This window comes from Hyla sarda, chromosome 1 (genome assembly GCF_029499605.1).
Source record: "Hyla sarda isolate aHylSar1 chromosome 1, aHylSar1.hap1, whole genome shotgun sequence".
Classification (NCBI taxonomy): Eukaryota; Metazoa; Chordata; class Amphibia; order Anura; family Hylidae; genus Hyla; species Hyla sarda.
The window spans coordinates 264028981-264049952 of NC_079189.1; the positions used below are offsets into that span (position 1 = coordinate 264028981).

Genomic DNA, 20972 nt, shown 5'->3' on the forward strand with positions numbered 1-20972 from the left:
ATGCTTGCTGTACAGTGTATGTATAATGGAGGTATGATTGCTGTACAGTGTATGTATAATGGATGTATGCTTGCTGTACAGTGTATGTATAATGGATGTATGCTTGCTGTACAGTGTATGTATAATGGCGGTATGATTGCTGTACAGTGTATGTATAATGGCGGTATGATTGCTGTACAGTGTATGTATAATGGAGGTATGATTGCTGTACAGTGTATGTATAATGGATGTATGCTTGCTGTACAGTGTATGTATAATGGTGGTATGCTTGCTGTACAGTGTATGTATAATGGCGGTATGCTTGCTGTACAGTGTGTAATGGCGGTATGATTGCTGTACAGTGTATGATGGTGGTATGCTTGCTGTACAGTGTATGTATAATGGAGGTATGATTGCTGTACAGTGTATGTATAATGGAGGTATGCTTGCTGTACAGTGTATGTATAATGGAGGTATGCTTGCTGTACAGTGTATGTATAATGGAGGTATGCTTGCTGTACAGTGTATGTATAATGGATGTATGCTTGCTGTACAGTGTATGTATAATGGATGTATGCTTGCTGTACAGTGTATGTATAATGGCGGTATGATTGCTGTACAGTGTATGTATAATGGCGGTATGATTGCTGTACAGTGTATGTATAATGGCGGTATGATTGCTGTACAGTGTATGTATAATGGTGGTATGATTGCTGTACAGTGTATGTATAATGGTGGTATGCTTGCTGTACAGTGTATGTATAATGGCGGTATGATTGCTGTACAGTGTATGTATAATGGAGGTATGATTGCTGTACAGTGTATGTATAATGGTGGTATGATTGCTGTACAGTGTATGTATAATGGTGGTATGCTTGCTGTACAGTGTATGTATAATGGCGGTATGCTTGCTGTACAGTGTATAATGGCGGTATGATTGTACAGTGTATGATGGTGGTATGCTTGCTGTACAGTGTATGTATAATGGAGGTATGATTGCTGTACAGTGTATGTATAATGGAGGTATGATTGCTGTACAGTGTATGTATAATGGAGGTATGATTGCTGTACAGTGTATGTATAATGGAGGTATGATTGCTGTATAATGGATGTATGCTTGCTGTACAGTGTATGTATAATGGCGGTATGATTGCTGTACAGTGTATGTATAATGGCGGTATGATTGCTGTACAGTGTATGTATAATGGAGGTATGATTGCTGTACAGTGTATGTATAATGGAGGTATGATTGCTGTACAGTGTATGTATAATGGAGGTATGATTGCTGTACAGTGTATGTATAATGGCGGTATGATTGCTGTACAGTGTATGTATAATGGAGGTATGATTGATGTACAGTGTATGTATAATGGAGGTATGATTGATGTACAGTGTATGTATAATGGAGGTATGATTGCTGTACAGTGTATGTATAATGGACAGGGCTGTCTTTAATTTTGAATGGACCCTGGGCAAGCAATTTTTTTTGGTCCCCTCACATTATATAATAAATCCCCCCCCACACTATATAATAAATCCCCCCCACACTATAATAAATCCCCCCCACACTATATAATAAATCCCCCCTCACATTATATAATAAATCCCCCTCACATTATATAATAAATCCCCCCACATTATATAATAAATCCCCCTCACACTATATAATAAATCCCCCTCACACTATATAATAAATCCCCCCTCACTATATATAATAAATCCCCCCTCACATTATATAATAAATCCCCCCTCACATTATATAATAAATCCCCCCTCACATTATATAATAAATCCCCACCACATTATATAATAAATCCCCCCCACACTATATAATGAATCCCCCCTCACACTATATAATGAATCCCCCCTCACATTATATAATAAATCCCCCCCACACTATATAATAAATCCCCCCTCACATTATATAATCCCCCTCACATTATATAATCCCCCCCACACTATATAATAAATCCCCCCTCACATTATATAATAAATCCCCCCCCACATTATATAATAAATCCCCCCCACACTATATAATAAATCCCCTCTCACATTATATAATAAATCCCCCCCACACTATATAATAAATCCCCCCTCCCCACTATATAATAAATCCCCCCTCACATTATATAATAAATCCCCCCCACCACTATATAACAAATCCCCCCCACACTATATAATAAATCCCCCCCACACTATATAATAAATCCCCCCCCCCACATTATAAAATAAATCCCCCCCACCACACACACACACACACACACACACACACACACACTATATAATAAATACCCCCCACACACACACATTATACATACTCGCATATCCGGCGGTGGGTCCCCTGCTGCGGCCTGGATCCTGGAAGCGGCCGTGTGGGGACAGAGAGGAGCGGGAGACTCTCTCTGCTCCGCTCCTCTCTATGATGCCGCCCGTGACGTTGCACCACACGTCATGTCACGTGACCATCTCCCAGACAGCCATTGCGGTACTGGCTGCCTGGGGATGAGTGACGACGGCGGCGAATATAAAAAGGTAGCGTGCAGCGTGGGGGCGATCCACCCCACTGGACCACCAGGGACTGGTTAAAGGTCCCTTTAGATACCGCTATCAGCCTTGACAGCAGTGATCTAAAGGGTTAATAGCCGGTAGCAACTATCACCGCATGCCTGTTATTAACGGCAGCTCCCAGCTACAGGAATCAGCTGGTGGCTTGACGGTATGGCGCTGGCTTGAGGCAGGAGCTTGTTCCATACACTGGTTACCATCTCAGGATGAGCCGGCTCGACTTGACACTGCAACCGGTTAAACACATTGAAAACATAAGGCTAGGATCACCATACATCGCAGGTATCCATAGGTATCCCACCAGGGACCGGATGCGGACTAATACTGTGGCGTCCAGCAGCCTGCCCCATTCTTTACATTTGCCCAACTGTCTCAGTACGGGCTGCTTTCTCCTGGTATATGCCAATTTAAAGGAGAACTCCAGCCAAAACTAACTTAGTAGCTGATGGCGGGAGGTCCGACCGCCCGCACCAGCTCTTAGTGAGAAGTATGTGCTGCAGATGGCACAAGCTCAATTTAGTTCTGTGGGAACACTGAAGAGACCTCTATATAGCTCTATGGGAGAGCCGAAGATTGCAGAATAGCTCTCCAATAGAGATATATGGAAGGGGTGTGGCGGCCCCCGTTTTGTGTGGGGGTCGTGACTCGCCTGTGTTTTAGAGCCGGGGCTCCAAACAACAGATCACGGGAGGGGCCCAGAGTTCGGACCCCCCAAGATCTAAAACCTTTTTTTTCATGATACTTTAAATCATGAAAAAATGAATAAACTGAAGATGGTGCACCACCACATTATGGGTGTCAGGTCCGAGCATTCCTAGATGAACAGTTTCCTGGAAAGTGGATTGGTCATCGTGGGCCAGTTGAATGGCCCCCAAGGTCTCCCGATCTGACCCCCTTAGACTTTTATCTATGGGGTCATCTTAAGGCAATTGTCTATTCTGTGAAGATACGAGATGTGCAGCACCTGAAACTACAGATACTGGAAGCCTGTGCTAGCATTTCTCCTGCAGTGTTGCTATCAGTGTGTGAAGAGTGGGAGAAGAGGGTTGCATTGACAATCCAACACAATGGGCAGCACATTGAACACATTTTATGTGGTCAGAAACTTGTAAATAATGCATGAAAGAATAATGTTACGTTAAAACCAAGCACATCATAGTTTTTCTTGTGAAATTCCCAATAGGTTTGATATGTCACATGACCCTCTTCCTATTGAAAAAACTAAAGTTGGATTCAAAATGGCCAACTTCAAAATGGCCGCCATGGTCACCACCCATCTTGAAAAGTTTCCCCCCTCACATATACTAGTGTGCCACAAACAGGAAGTTAATATCACCAACCATTCCCATTTTATACACTATTGCCGCCTCAACATGTTTCGCCGCCTCCGCGGCTTTCTCAAGAGGCAATGTTGGCAATGGCCATTGTCACCATTGCCTCATGAGAAAGCCGCAGAGGCAGCGAAACATGTAGAGGCGGCAATAGTGTATATTTCAAGCGATGCCAGAATTATCAATATCTTAGTAGCAACTGCAGGGCTATGTGATTATTAAAGGACAACTGTAGTGGTACACATTTATATATGCCGGTGCCCGGGCCTCAAAAATAAACAAAATAAACTCATACATACCTTCCTACGAGCCCCCATTGGTCCGGTACAGGCCTCATGGTCCGGCTTCTTACATGACCGTGAGCTCAGCCTATCACAGGCCGGGGCGGGACATCGCTACGGCCGGTGATACGGCGATGGCTCTGCGGCGCCCCCGTCCCCGGAAGTGGAATGACGTCGGCACTGCCGGACCGTGAGGCCTGTACTGGACCAACGGGGGCTCGTAGGAAGCTATGTATGAGTTTATTTTGTTTATTTTTGAGGTCCGGGCACAGGCATATATAAATGTGCACCACTGCAGTTGTCCTTTAAGTGGAGACTGGTCTCCCAATACAAGTTGCACTTACACTAGATCTTCTGGCTATCAGTTGTAACCATTTTTTGTTGGGATTGCACATTTTAGCAATATGAAGTGAAAGTTACGTTTTAGGGGTAGAAAATAGGGGTTTTTCACCCCGGGCTTTGGCAAAAAATAAGCCATCATATGGATTTTAAGGTGCAAAATTGAAAAAGTTATGGTTTTTTAAAGGTAAAGAGTAAAAAACGAAAGTGCAAAAACGGAAAAATCCTGGTTCATGAATGGGTTAATGAATGGGCCCTGCTGCAGTACTCCACAGTATATAACAGTCCAGAGGAACAGTATAAGGCTGGGTTCACATCATGTTTTGTCCCATACAGGAACGCATACGGCAGGGGGGAGTTAAAAACTTGCGCTCCCGTATGCCTTCGTATGCGCTCCCGTATGTAATTCATTTCAACAAGCTGACGGGAGTGAAACGTTTGGTCCGGTCCGCTCATTTTTGCGCCGTATGTGCTTTTACAACCGGACCTAAAATCGTAGTCGACCACAGTTTTGGGTCCGGTGAAAAGCCATAAGGCGCAAAAATGAGCCGATCGGACCAAACGTTTTACTCCGGTCGGCTCATTGAAATGAATTAAATACGGGAGCGTATATGAAGGCATACGGGAGCGCAAATTTTTAGCTCCCCCCTGCCGTATGCGCTCCCGTGACAGAACGTGATGTGAACCCAGCCTAATTCGGCAGTGCACTACCATGCAAGTGTTTTCCTCTGACACTGATCCTGAACACCCAACATCAGATGTAGCTGTGAATGCTTTCTATGGACTGTGCTCATTGGGTGCAACTGTGGTGCTAAATCCATAGTGCACATAATGCTGTTTATCGATATGACAAAGAAGAAGGACGAGCAGCACTCACCAGAATTTCTATGCAGATTATTTTATTGTTTCCGTAGATCTTAATACAGCATTTTGAGCCAGTGCCGTGAGAGAGCAGGAGGCGCGGAGATGCTGAGGGATGTGACAGTTGTTTTTTAGGGCACGCCTACTTCATGCCCTACGAAACAGCTGTCACACCCCTCAGTATTCCCGGTGTCCAAGCCTCCAGCTTTCTTGCAGCCGCGGTTAAAAATGCTGTATTAAGATTTCCTGGAACAATAAAATAATCTGTACAAAAATTCTGGTGAGTGCTGCTCGTCAATTTTCTTTGTCAGAGTATACAAAAAAGAAGGTTACAGCAGCACTCTTGGTCAAAAAATGGAGGCTCTTAGCGCACTTTTTGATAAAAATGTGTCCCCCATCCACCACGCGGAGGTGGCCTCTTGTCGGATGGGACCCTAACATTCTTAATCCACTCACCTCTGCTGGGCATAGGGCCTCTGACTGGGTGACATGCAGGATCCACTATCAACTTAAAAACCTGTGAAACAGGGAGGGGTGCACGGCTAGAGAGGGTGACACTCCCCCTAGCTTGCTTAGCAAAAACACAAAACGAAAAATAGCCAGCACTACTACCTAATTCATGGGTGCACGCTGCTGTGGCAAATACAAAGTATACAAAATTTTACACAGGTGTAGTGTAGTTAGCGTAGTGTAGTGTTAGCATAGTTTTAAACAGGTGTAGTGTAGTTAGGATAGCGTAGTGTTAGTGTAGTATTACACAGGTGTAGTGTACTTAGCGTAGCGTTAGTGTAGTATTACACAGGTGTAGCGTAGTTAGCGTAGTGTTAGCATAGTTTTATACAGGAGTAGTTCTGGTAACTTAGTTTTACAAGCAGATAAAGCGTAGTTTAGAGAGTGTAGCTTAGTCATTCAGTGAAGGGACTACAACTCCCAGCATGCCCAGACAGCTAAAGGCTGTCCAGGCAGGATGGGAGTTGTAGTTTTGCAAAAGTAGCAGAGGCAATTGCACGCTGCTATGTTAATGTAGCAGAGGCCATTGTGCTCTGCTATGTTAACGCAGGAGAGGCGAGTACGTCCTTAGCTGCACTAGTTAGTTCATTAGGGGTATACAGCCAACTATATAGATGGCTGTATACGGGGATCATAAGGCCACTTACCCACCTCTGTTCCTGCTCTGTCACTAGACGTGGAGCAACACAGGAAGATGACAGAGCTGGAACGGGGATGGTAAGTTAGGCTAAGTTTCTACTTGTTTTTTTGTCCTGCGTTTTTTCTGGCGTTTTTTCATTTGTGTGGAAATTGCATTTTTGGCACCTTGGCAGTTTTTTTGGGTACCAAAAAAAAAAGGATGCAGTAGTGATAGAAAAAAATGTATTTAATGAAATGTACCGTATTTATGGGCGTATAACACGCAGTTTTTAGGCTAAAATTTTTAGCCTAAAGTCTATGTGCGTGTTATACGCCGATACACTCCCAGGAAAGGCAGGGGGAGAGAGGCCGTCGCTGCCCGCTTCTCTCCCCCTGCCTTTCCTGGGGTCTAGAGCGCTGCTGCCGGCCCTTCTCTCCCCCTAGCTATCGGCGCCGCTGCCCGTTCTGTCCCCCTGACTATCGGTACCGGCGCCCCATTGCCGGCGCCGATAGCCAGGGGGAGAGAAGCGGCGCCGACAGCCAGGGGGAGAGAAGGGGCAGTGGCACCCATTGCTGGCGCCACTGCCCCGTTGCCTCCCCCCATCCCCGGTGGCATAATTACCAGGGTCGGATCCGCGCTGCTGCAGGCCTCCGGCGTGCGTCCCCTGCGTCATTGCTATGCACGGCGCGGCGCACTGACGTCATGCGCCGCGCCGTGCAGCGCATAGCAACGACGCCGGGGACGCACGCCGGAGGCCTGCAGCAGCGCGGACCCGACCCAGGTAATTATGCCACCGGGGATGGGGGGAGGCAACGGGGCAGCGGCGCTGGCAATCGGTGCCGCTGCCCCTTCTCTCCCCCTGGCTAGTCAGGGGGACAGAACGGGCAGCGGCGCCGATAGCCAGGGGGAGAGAAGCGGCGGCAGCAGGGCTCTAGACCCCAGGAAAGACAGGGGGAGAGAAGCGGGCAGCAACGGCCTCTCTCCCCCTGCCTTTCCTGAGGGTATATCGGGGTATACACGCGCACACACGCACCCTCATTTTACCATGGATATTTGGGTAAAAAACTTTTTTACCCAAATATCCTTGGTAAAATGAGGGTGCGTGTTTTAGGCCGGTGCGTGGTATACCCCGATAAATACGGTATATATTTTTTTATAACTAAATTGTAATTAATTTTTAATAGTGTGTGTTTCACTTTTTTTTCTCAAATTTTTTTTTTACATTTTTTAGGTAGTACCACTACTCCCAGCATGGAACAGACTGTTCTATGATGGGAGTAGTAGTACCTGTACTAATAGACATATCGCCCTGGGTGTTAGTCGTGACACCTGATGTGATCGTCCATAATATAGCAGAGATGCAGAGCGGCTGTATACAGCGCTCACATCTCTGCACTATACTCCAGCCAGTGATGTTAATAGAACATCACTCATTCATATTTTCCGCCCAGAGTGAGTAAGTGGCTGGCCGGAGTATAGTGCAGAGATGCGTGCGCTGTGTAGAGCCGCTCTACATCTCTGCAATAGACAGGGCGATCGCAGCGGGTGTCAGTAGGGATACCCGCTGTTATCTATTCTTACCTGCAGGTACTACTACTCCCAACATGGAGCACACTCTGCTCCATGATGGGAGATGTAGTACCTGCATTAATAGACAGATCGTAGCGAGTGTAACTTCTGACACCTGTTGCGATCTGTCTATTAATGCAGGTACTACAGCTCCCAGTATGCAGAAGAGTGTGCTCCATGTTGGGAGTAGTAGTACCTGCAGTTCAGGAAAGATCACAGCGGATGTCACTCCTGACATCCGCTGTGATCCTCCTGTATAATGTATAGATGCGGCCGGCCGCTCTTCTATGGTCTCCTTCACTGACTTATATATACACATATTCATATTTCCCACACAGAGCTGTGATTGGCTGAAACCATCTGGCCAATCACAGCTCTCTGCGGTAAATATGAATAAGTGTATACATACAGCAGTGCAGGGGACCATAGAAGAGTGGCCGGCTGGCCGCAGCTATAAATTATACAGGAGGATTGCAATGGGCGGTCTGTAAATTAGTACAGGTACTACTACTCCCATCATGGAACAGTGTGTTACATGATGGGAGTAGTAGTACTACCTAAAAAAATGTAAAAAATTAAGAAAAAAAATGTGTAAAACACAAACTACATTTTTATTATTGCCGGCTACTTTTTAGTTCCCTGCCCACCCACATAAATTGATTCCTGTTTAAAAATTAATAAAATAATTTGTAGTAAAAAAGATAAATTTCGTTATACAATTTTTTTCCATCACTACTGGATCTTTTTTTTATTTTTTTTAAATGGTAACCTACGAAATTATATTAAAAAAGGTATCTCCATCACAATTTTGGATCGCTAAAGTCCAAAAGAGAATAAAAACCGCCTGAAAAAATGCACCCACATGGCGTTTTTTACTCCCATAGACTTCTATGGGAGACAGACGCCACGATTTCAGGGGAAAAAACGCCAGTGGCTCAACATGCTGCGATTTAGCAAAACCGCCAAGGAGCTGAAAAACGCAAAATTTTTGTTTTTTCCTCCTTACCTTTAAAAAATCATAACTCTTTCAATTTTTCACCTAAAAATCCATATGATGGCTTATTTCTTGCGCCACCAATTCTACTTTGTAATGACCTCAGTCATTTTACCCAAAAATCTACGGCGTTTCTGCACAGTACATTTTTTGGTAAAAATGACACCTTCTTTTTATTCTGTAGGTCCATACGGTTAAAATGATACCCTACTTATATAGGTTTGATTTTGTCGTACTTCTGGAAAAATCTAAACTACATGCAGGAAAATTTTTACGTTTAAAATTGTCATCTTCTGACCCCTATAACTTTATTTTTCCGCGTATGGGGCGGTATGAGGGCTAATTTTTTGCGCCGTGATCTGAAGTTTTTAGCTGTACCATTTTTGCATTGATAGGGCTTATTTTCATGATATAAAAAATTACCAAAAATGCACTATTTTGGACTTTGGAATTTTTTGCGCGTACGCCATTGACCGTGCGGTTTAATTAACAGTATATTTTTATAATTTGGACATTTCCGCACACAGGGATACCACATATGTATGTTTTTATTTACACTTTTTTTTTTATGGGAAAAGGGGGGTGATTCAAACTGACAGATAATGCAATAACATGTGCCTATCAATAGTACCAAATAGCAGTCAAAGTCTAAAGTATCAAGCAGGGAATGTAGCAATCGGTAGAGAAGCAACAGAATTGCAAGGTATCAGGAAGGGAGAGTCATCCACCATCAAAAATAAGGAGAAGGAATAAGTACAGGTGATAAAACCAGCAGAAAAAAAAGGGGGAGAATAGCCCACCGAAGGGGGCAAACGGGATAAACAGAACAGTGGACAAGGAGTAACCAGCCAGAATTAAGGAGAAAAGGGAGAAAGAGAGAAGCCAGGCTGGGAGACCAAAGCATAACAGACCGGGGAAGACGACCCGACAACACAGACTAGGGAAGTACAGGGGTATGAAGACAGAGACCAACACCTACGAGACATACACGGAGGGGCAGAACAGAAGGAGGGACCAGGGAAGGGAGGAATACAGGGGTGAGAGGGGGGAAACAATGGAGGGGATAGAAGCAGCCTATCATGGAGCCGTAGGGGGACACGAGGCCAAAAGAGCAGTATATCGGGGAGAGGACTGAAACATGAGCCATTCCAGCCAGGTTTGGGAGTACCTATCGTATTCCTCCGGGGTAAGAGCAAGCAATTCCTCCATACGCTGGGTGGTAGCAATCTCCTCCAGCCAATCGCCCAAGGAGGGGGCTGTGGAGGAAAGCCACCTACGGGGAATGACTGTGCGGGCCGCTTGTAGCATATGGCTAAGGAGGGATTTACAAAACGAGGTAGCGGACATGGAGAAATCAAAGAGAAGCACCGCCTCAGGGGAATTAGGCACAGAGACATTTGTAACCTCACGGATAGTGCGTATGACCGAGGCCCAAAAGGATGAGAGCCCTGGGCATCCCCACCAAACATGGGCCATGGTTCCCGGGGAACTTCCACAACGCCAGCAAGTGTTCGGGACCAGAGGGTACCATTGATGGAGCTGTGACGGAACCCGGTACATGATTCAAACTTTTAATAGGGGAGGGGTTAAATGATCGATGTTTTATAGCTCCCATAGGGACCTATAACACTGCACACACTGATCTTTCACATTGATCACTGGTTTCTCATAAGAAACCAGTGATCGATGATTCTGCCGCTTAACCTCAGGCACTGAGCAGTGGATCGGCGATCGGACAGTGAGGAGGCAGGTAGGGATCCTCCAGCTGTCTTGTAAGCTGTTCGGGATGCCGCGATTTCACCGCGGCTATCCCCAACAGCTCCCTGAGCTAACCGGCATGGTTTCACTTTCATTTTAAAGGGTTAATAGCAAGCGGCAGCACGATCAATGTCGCGCGCTATTAGCCACGGGTCCCGGCCGTATTTAGAGGGTGGGCCCGACCCGCTATGATGCGGGGCCACGCAGTGTCCCCACGTTATAGATCGGGAGCGGACTCAGGGCATACAGGTATGCCCTGGGTCCTTAACAGGTTAAAGAGAGAAAAAAATCAAGTAGAAACTTAGCCTTAGGCTCTCCAGGGGAAGAACCCCCAAAATTGTACAAATTTTTTGTGTTTTTCTTCTCTTCTTGTTTCAGATTCGATGGACTACGATGATGACCTGCATTTTTTTCTTTTCTTTTAAAGGAAAACTGTCACATGTTTTGTCCCGCACTATCCACGTGTACCTTTGGAGAGTGCGGGAGACGCTGAACATTTTGAGTCCTACCTTGCCCGACTCCGCTGCGCCGTTTTCCCATTATAGCTCTTTTTCGGTGTATTCAAATTCGGGGTTACTGCCTTCAACTGGCACTGTGACGTAACCGCCTCCCGGCCCGCAGCACTGCCCGGCTAATGAATATTCATATATTGCCTTACTATCTCCGTCTCATCTTGGCCAAGTCCCGGACGATACTGCGCATGTGTTGGATTTCTCACTACGGTCTTCAGCGCTGCTTCATTCGTCCGCAGCAGCGCTAAAGTAAGGGTGTAGGCAGTTTCATGCCTACCATTTATTGCGAACTCATGAACAATTTGCACACACTAACCAATCAAACTGTATGTTAATTAATAATGTAACTTAACTTGGCTAAGTTAATTTAAAAAAAAAAGTTTGCCACCCACTGTATTCTTATTTTTTTGTGAAAATATAAATCCCAGCATGTCCACACAAATCTATTTGCTGTGTGGGCATGCTGGGAGTTGTAGTTTTGCAAAACATAGCTATACTATGTTTTGTAATTATATATGTATCTATTTCTACCAAACATAGCAAAGCTAGATTTTGCAAAACTACAACTCTCATTATGCATAGTCATGTTTATGTTATCCGGGCATGCTGGGAGTTTTGCAAAGTTTTTGCACTAGTTTTGCAAAAAGATAGCTATACATTGTTTGGAAGTTATATGTAAATCACCGCCTAGCAGAGTATAGCTAGCTTTTCTAAAACTAAAACACTCATAATGCATAGTCAGGTTTTTATCTGGGCATGCTGGGAGTTGTAGTTATGCAAAAAGCTAGAGATATATCCTGGCTCCCATCATCCTCACACTGCACACACTCCCATCGTCCTACCCATATCCTGACTCCCATCAGTCCCTGAGTCCCACTGTCCTGACTTCCATGTTCCTCCCCATAACCTGACACACATCATCCTCCAACTTTAATGACTACCACCATCCTCCCCCTGTCCTGAGTACCATCATCCTACACATACCATGATGTATCTACTATCTACTATGATCTACCATCATCTACTATCTGTATATAAAAGTAATTCATTTCGACATACATTTTTTAAATAAAATTATAATAATCACTATATTAGGATATTATACATCACTATAAATACATTCATATATGTAAACTTTTCTTCAGCGTTCTATTGCAAAACTACAACCACATTTGCCAGTCTGTGTATGCTGGGAGTTGTAATTTGGCAACAGCTGACGATATACCATTTTGAAAACACACACACACATATATGTGTGTATATATATATATATATATATATATGTGTGTGTGTGTGTATATATATATATATATATATATATATATATATATGTGTGTGTGTGTGTGTATATATATATATATATATATATATATATATATATATATGTGTATATATATATATATGTGTGTGTGTATATATATATATATATATATATATATATATATATATATATATATATATATGTATATATGTATGTATGTATTCGATTATGTTAGTTTAGCAAATCTTTTTAAATTTTGGAGATATAGTTATATGTAACTACCAAACAAAGTATAGATAGCTTTGGCAAAACTACAACTCCCAGCATGCCAATATAGTAAAAACCTGAATAAGCATAATGAGAGTTTGAGTTTTGAAAAAGCTAACTATACTCTTTTCGGGATATATATATTAGCTGAGTACCCGGCGTTGCCCGTTTTTTCCTTCCTCATCCTTGTTGAGGAGGAAAATCAACAAAGGGGGAAGCTTTTGACTTCAAATCCCATCCCCATATATTGCTGCCATATCCCAACCCCATATCCCGTCCTAATGCCCCGACCTCCTATCCCAACCTCCTATCCAGTCCTCCTATCTCGACCTCCTATCTCGACCTCCTATCTCGACCTCCTATCCCGACCTCCTATCCCGACCTCCTATCCCGACCATCCCGTCATCCTATCTTGACCTCCTATCTCTACCTCCCATCTCGTCCTCATATCCCAACCCATAATATGTGTACCAGGTATTGAAATATCTCCAGCCGTACAGAAGTTATGTGAGAACATACATTTCCCATTGATTTGCATGGGACTTTAAACAAAAATCCTGACCCTCACAAATGGGGGTAGTTAAGGGTTAAATTAACTATCCTATATTTTAAGTGGACATATAAGTAACGTGACCAAGTATTATGGAAATATCTCCAGCCGTTTGGAAGTTATGCAGTAACATGTATTTCCCATAGACTTGTATAGGACTTTAAACATAAACCCCGCCCCTGATAAATGGGGGTGAGTAAGGGTTAAATTACCTATCCTATGTTTGTTGTTGACATATAAGTAACATGTGTGCCAAGTTTCATGTTAATATCTTTAGCCATGTGGAAGTTTTTGTGGAATACACACACACACACACACACACACACTGAGTTTTATTTATATATATATATATATATATATATATATATAAATAATATAGATTACTAGCTGAGTACCCGGCGTTGCCCGGTTTTTCCTTCCTAATCCTTGTTGGGGAGGAAAATCAACAAAAGGAGGAAACTTTTGACATCAAATCCCATCCCCATATATTGTTGTCATATCCCGTCCTCCTATCCCCACCTCCTATCCCCACCTCCTATCCCCACCTCCTATCCCCACCTCCTATCCCCACCTCCTATCCCGTCCTCCTATCCCGACCATCCCATCCTCCTATCTTGACCTCCTAACCCAACCTCCTTTCCCGACCTCATATCCCGACCTGTAATATGTATACCAGGTATTGAAATATCTCCAGCTGTACGGAAGTTACGTGGGAACATACATTTCCCATTGATTTGCATTGGACTCAAAACAAAAACCCCGACCCTCACAAATGGGGGTAGTTAAGGGTTAAATTGACTATCCTATATTTTAAGTGGACATATAAGTAACATGTGACCAAGTATTATCGAAATATCTCCAGCCGTTTGGAAGTTATGCAGTAACATATATTTCCCATAGACTTGTATGGGACTTTAACCCCTTAAGGACCAAGGACATACCGGTACGTCCTTGGACCTGCTCTCCTGATATAACGCGGGGTTACACAGTAACCCCGCGTCATATCACGGCGGGCCCGGCGTCATAGTGAAGCCAGGACCCGCCTCTAATAGCGCGCAGCTATTAACCCTTTAGCCACGCGCTCAGAGCTGAGCCGCGCGGCTAAAAGTGAAAGTGAAAGTTGCCGGCTAGCTCAGTCGGGCTGTTCGGGATAGCCGCGGCTAATCGCGGCATCCCGAACAGCTGACAGGACAGCGGGAGGGCCCCTACCTGCCTCCTCACTGTCCGATCGCCGAATGACTGCTCAGTGCCTGAGATCCAGGCATGAGCAGTCATGCGGCAGAATCGTTGATCACTGGTTTCTTATGAGAAACCAGTGATCAGCATAGGAGATCAGTGTGTGCAGTGTTATAGGTCCCTATGGGACCTATAACACTGCAAAAAAAAAGTGAAAAAAAAAATAGTGAATAAAGATCATTTAACTCCTCCCCTATTAAAAGTTTGAATCACCCCCCTTTTCCAATAAAAAAAAAACCAGTGTAAATAAAAATAAAAATAAACATATATGGTATCACCCCGTGCGGAAATGTCCAAATTAAAAAAATATATCATTAATTAAACCGCTCGGTCAATGGCATGCTCGCAAAAAAATTCCAAATTCCAAAATAGTGCATTTTTGGTCACTTTTTATATCATTTAAAAATGAATAAAAAGCGATCAATAAGTCCTATCAATGCAATGGTACCGTTAAAAACTTCAGATCACGGCACAAAAAAATGAGCCCTCATACCACCCCATACATGGAAAAATAAAAAAGTTATAGGGGTCAGAAGATGACAATTTTAAACGTATTAATTTTCCTGCATGTAGTTATGATTTTTTCCAAAAGTCCGACAAAATCCAACCTATATAAGTAGGGTATCATTTTTAATCGTATGGACCTACAGAATAAAGATAAGGTGTAATTTTTACCGAAAAATGTACTATGTAGAAACGGAAGCCCCCAAAATTTACAAAACTTTTTTTTCAATTTTGTCGCACAATCATTTTTTTTTTTCCGTTTCACCGTAGATTTTTGGGCAAAATGACTGACGTCATTACCAAGTAGAATTGGTGGCACAAAAAATAAGCCATCATATGGATTTTTAGGTGCAAAATTGAGAGTTATGATTTTTTAAAGGCAAGGAGCAAAACGAAAATGCAAAAACGGAAAAAACCCCGGTCCTTAAGGGGTTAAACATAAACCCTGCCTCTGGTAAATGGGGGTGAGTAAGGGTTAAATTACCTATCCCATGTTTGTTGTTGACATATAAGTAACATGTGTGCCAAGTTTCAAGTTAATATCTTTAGCCATGTGGAAGTTCTTGACTCACTCACACACACACACACACACACACTCACTCACACTCTCTTTATTATTATGTCGCATCCTGTTTGCCGCACGTGGGTTTTGTTGGTTTTGGTTTCCAACTCCTCTGAGTTGTCGGGAAAAAATCCACAATTCAACAAATTCGGGTTGGAAACCTTTATAAATACGTGGGAAAGCTCAGAAATGTCGGGTTACGCCCCTTTTTCGGGTTTGGGAGAATCCACATCGGGTCCATCGGGAAAAAAATGTCACATCGTGTCGCCGACTGGCGCACGATGTCTGCGACATGTTGCAGATAAAGATGCGCCAAAAGAAACCTACAAAACAAGTCGGGTTTAGAATAGTAAATGAGGGCCAATGTATAGCTATCTTTTTGCAAAACAACAACTCCCAGCATGCCCAGATAAAAATCTGACTATGCATAATGAGTTGTATTTTTGCAAAATCTAGCTTTACTATGTTTGGTAGAAATGGATGCATTTATAACTACCAAACATAGTATAGCTATGTTTTGCAAAACTACAACTCCCAGCATGCCCACAAAGCAAATAGATTTGTGTGGACATGCTGGGATTTATATTTTCACCAAAAAAATAAGAATACAGTGGGGGGTAAACTTTTTTTTATTAACTTAGGCAAGTTAAGATACATTATTAATTAACATACAGTTTGATTGGTTAGTGTGTGCAAAATGTACATGAGTTCGCAAATAAATGGTAGGCATGAAACTGCCTACACCCTTACTTCAGCGCTGCTCCGGACGAATGAAGCAGCGCTGAAGACCGCTTCCGGGTGTAGTGAGAAATCCCGCACATGCGCAGTATCGTCCGGGACTTGGCCGAGATGAGACGGAGATAGTAAGGCAATATATGAATATTCATTAGCCGGGCGGTAGTTACGTCACAGTGCCAGTTGAAGGCAGTAACCCCGCCTGTGCCAGTTAGCAGCTAATTTGAATACACCGAAAAAGAGAACGGGCGAACGGCGCAGCGGAGCCGGGCAAGGTAGGACTCAAAATGTTAAAAGGGTACTCCGCCCCTGGCATCTTATCTCCTATCCAAAGGATAGGTGATAAGATGTTAGATCGCCGCGGTCCCGCTGCTGGTCCCCGCCATCATTACTGTACAGAGCGAGTTCGCTCTGTGCGTAATGACAGGCGATACAGGGGCCGGAGCAGCGTGACGTCATGGCTCCGCCCCTCATGACATCACGGTCCGTCCCCTTAATTAAATTCTATGGCAGGGGGGCGTGACGACTGCCACGCCCCCTCCCATAGACTTGTATTGACTGGGCGGGCTGTGACGTCACGAGGGGCGGCGCCGTGACGTAACTATGCTCCGGCCCCTGTATTGCCTGTCATTACATGCAGAGCGATCTCTCTCTGCGCAGTAATGATAGCGGGGTGCCGCAGCGGCGATCCCCGGGGTCCCCAGCAGCGGGACTGCGGCGATCTAACATCTTATCCCCTATCCTTTGGATAGGGGATAAGATGTCTAGGGGCGAAGTACCCCTTTAAGCATCTCCCGCACTATCCACAGGTACCCGTGGATAGTGCGGGACAAAACACGTGACAGTTTTCCTTTAATAAAATGGTTAACGAGGGCTGTGGGGGAGTGTTTATCCTAATAAAAATGTTTTTAACTTGTGTGTGTGTGTTTTTTTCTTTAATTACTTTTCAGGCTTAGTAGTGGAAGCAGTCTTATAGACTGAGTACATTACTAAGTAGGGGCTTAGCGTTTGCCCCAAAAACAGCTAGCGCTAACCCCCAATTATTACCCCGGTACCCGCCACAGAGGTATTGGGAACAGCCGATACCAACAGGCCTAGGCAGTAACGGGCTGGTGTTATTTAGGCCAGGTAGGGCTGGTAACATTGGTCCTTGCCCACCCTGGTAACGTCAGGCTGTTGCTGTTTGGTTGGTATCTGGCTGAAAATGAAAGGACGGGGAACCACACACTTTGGTTGGTATCTGGCTGAAAATGAAAAGACTGAAAAAAAAAACAAACGGCAACAGCCTGACACTACCAGGGTGGGCGAGGACCATTGTAACCGGCCCTCCCCTGCCTAAATAACGCCAGCCTGTTACCGCCTAGGCCCAAGAGCGCCATATTTGGCGGTCTGGGCCTGTTTGTATTGGCTCTATTCTGTGTTGGTGGGTACCAGGGTGGTAATTGGGGGTTAGGGCTAGCTGTTTTGCGGGTAAATGCTAAGCCCCGGCTTAGTAACGGACTCCGTCTTTTTAAGACTGCTTCCATTACTAAGCCTGTAAAGAAATAAAAAATAAAAAACACACACAAGTTAAAACATTTTTATTAGGAAAAACACTCCCCCACAGCCCTCGTTAACCATTTTATTAAAACAAAACAAAAGAGAAAAATGCAGGTCATCGTCTTAGTCCACTGAATCCGGCGTACTCCTCCGCATTCATGTATCTGAAACGAGACGAGACGAAAAACGCAAACAAAATGGGTTAGTACATTTTTGGGGGTTCTTTCCCCTGGAGAGCCTAACTTGCCACCCCCGTTCCAGCTGTGTCATCTTCCTATGTTGATCCTTGTCTAGTGACGGAGCAGGAACGGAGGTGGGTAAGTGGCCTTCTGATCACCATATACAGCCATCTATATAGATGGCTGTATACCCCTAATGAACTAACTAGCATAGCTCAAGGCGCACTCGCCTCTGCTACATTAAAGTAGTAGAGTGCAATGGCCTCTGCTACTTTAACGTACAAGGACGTACTCGCCTCTGCTACATTAAGGTAGCAGAGCGCAAAGGCCTCTGTTACAGTAACGTAGCAGAGTGATATTGCCTCTGCTACTTTTGCAAAACTACAATTCCTATCCTGCCTGGACAACCTTTGGCTGTCTGGGAATGCTGGGAGTTGTAGCTCCTTCACTGAATGACTAAGCTAAGCTACACCTTACGCTACACTCTGTAAACTGTGCTTTATCTGCTTGTAAAACAAAGTTAGGCACACTACACCTGTGTAACACTGTGCTAACTACACAACACTTGTGTAATACTACACTACATTAACTACATTACACCTGTGCAAAAGTACGCATACTACGCTAAAGCTGAGCTAACACTACGCTAACTATGCTAAAACTGCGCTAACACTATGCTACGCTAACTAGGCTAAAGCTACATTAACAATACGCTAACTACTCTAAAATTGCGCTAACACTATGCTGAAACTGAGCTAACACTACGCTCCAATAACTATGCTAAAACTGTGCTAACACTATGCTTTGATAGCTACTTTAAAACTGCGCTAACACTACACTATGCTAACTACGCTAAAACTGCGCTAACACTACGCTATGCTAACTACTTTAAAACTGCGCTTACACTATGCTGTGCTAGCTATGCTAAAACTGCGCTAACACTACTTTACGATAACTACTTTAAAACTGTGCTAACACAACGCTAATTATGCTAAAACTGCGCTAACACTATTCTACGCTAATTATGCTAAAACTGCGCTAACACTACGCTGCGCTAACTACGCTAAAACTGTGCTTACACTACGCTATATATGCTAAAACTGCGCTAACACTATACTAACGACTCTAAAACTGCGCTTACACTACCTATGCTACGCTAAGTATGCTAAAACTGCGATAACACTACACCACGCTAACTACACTAAAACTGCGCTAACGCTACGCTAATTATGCTCAAACTGTGATAATACTACACCACACTAACTCTGCTAAAACTATGCTAACACTACCCGGCGCTAACTACGCTTAAATTGCGCTAACACTACACTACGCTTAAACTGCGCTAACACTACACTACGCTTAAACTGCGCTAACACTACACTACGCTTAAACTGCGCTAACACTACACTACGCTTAAACTGCGCTAACACTACACTACGCTTAAACTGCACTAACACTACACTAAACTAACTACTCTATACCTGTGTAAAGCTACAACTCCCATACTGCCTTTACCTGTCCGAGCATACTGGGAGTTGTGGTCCCTTCCCTCTAAAATATGCAAAATTACAACTTCCAACATGCTTGGGCATGCTGGGAGTTGTAGTCTCTTTAACACCTTTACCTTCCTCCTTTCACCCAAGCTACGCTACGTTACGTTACAATCTAAGCTAGCTACGCTACACCAATGTTAAACTACGCTAAGCCTACGCTGGTTTCCTCTCTCCCTGCGCTACATGCGCGCACAGTTTTCTACAGACTATTAACCACTCTGCGGTACAGACAACTGCGCATGCGCCCGGGCTACGCGCCAAAAGCTGCTTTCAGCGGAGTTCAGCGCATGCCCCCTAAGTTTTCTTCGGATAGAGGAGATCTTTACATGCGTCTGAATACTAAGAAGCTCTGTGTAGTTTTCTTGCGGGCTGTATTGTGCCAGAATGGTCGGAAACCACAGAAGAAAGTCCAAGGTAACTGATGTGAGGAACCCGGGGTACGGGCACTTACTTCAGCCTGCTCGCTGTGTATATAATGCTAAGGGGGTCTCATAGCCGTGAGGGGAGAAACTGGCCGGCGGTGAGCAGCTTCCCCCCCCAAAATGTGGGCCTCCAGCTGTTGCAAAACTACAACTCGCTGTCCGGGCATGCTGGGAGTTGTAGTTTTGAAACAGCTGGAGGTCCGTTATTTGGAGTCCACTCTTCTTCCCCAACCTGTTCAAAAACTTCCACTCCCAATTGTTACTTCAGAACCATGTGGTTTACTGGGCAAAGACGACATATCATTGAACCATCTTTTAGTTGGCTTAGCTTTATGCCAAAAAAAGTGCAAAAATATGGTGCTTTTATCTTTTAAATTGATTCACCTAAGCCCCGAAAACCTAGGTCCAGGGCACAAAGGTCCCATTAGGAGATTAACTAAAACTTAGCTGTTAATGAATAATCATACTAAAAACAGGTGAATTAGTGATTGTTAAAATGAGTCCTCTATATAAGAATTATTAGGAGCAGCCGGTCACTACAATAGAGGGAGTTATCTCTCTATTGATAACCTATTTAGATGGTAGGGCCTACAGGCTCTTCTACCCTGTTAATAGAAATCAGTGAGTGGTGCCTACTGGGTATCATCACCCTCTGTTGATGGAAATTATAGGTTCTTCCACCTTATAATTAAGTGTAGAGGCGTAATGCTGTAGACTATTACCACTTTATGCTGGTGAAGCCTGCAGGATATTTCACCTTAAATGTATATAGATGAGTGGCACTACAGGCTATTACCGCTCCCTACTCTTGGGGCCTACAGGCTCTCCACCTTTCTAAGGCTGGGT

At 44.1% G+C, this 20972-nt stretch overlaps 1 protein-coding gene across 7 annotated transcripts in view; it reads left to right on the top strand.

Moving 5' to 3' along the window:
* Positions 1 to 20972, top strand: part of LOC130368202 (uncharacterized) — a 161563-nt gene that overhangs the window by 36447 nt on the left and 104144 nt on the right. For 5 of the 7 annotated variants that reach the window (XM_056571539.1, XM_056571542.1, XM_056571540.1 and 2 more), the window contains exon 1: positions 19941 to 20118. The exons of 1 other annotated variant lie outside the window; for it this stretch is intronic. In XM_056571539.1, coding sequence (XP_056427514.1) covers positions 20089 to 20118 — 30 coding nt within the window. In that variant the 5' untranslated portion in view covers positions 19941 to 20088. Of the gene's footprint in view, positions 1 to 19940; positions 20119 to 20972 lie in introns of those variants that run through there. One more of the 7 variants, XM_056571570.1, reaches the window with a different exon arrangement.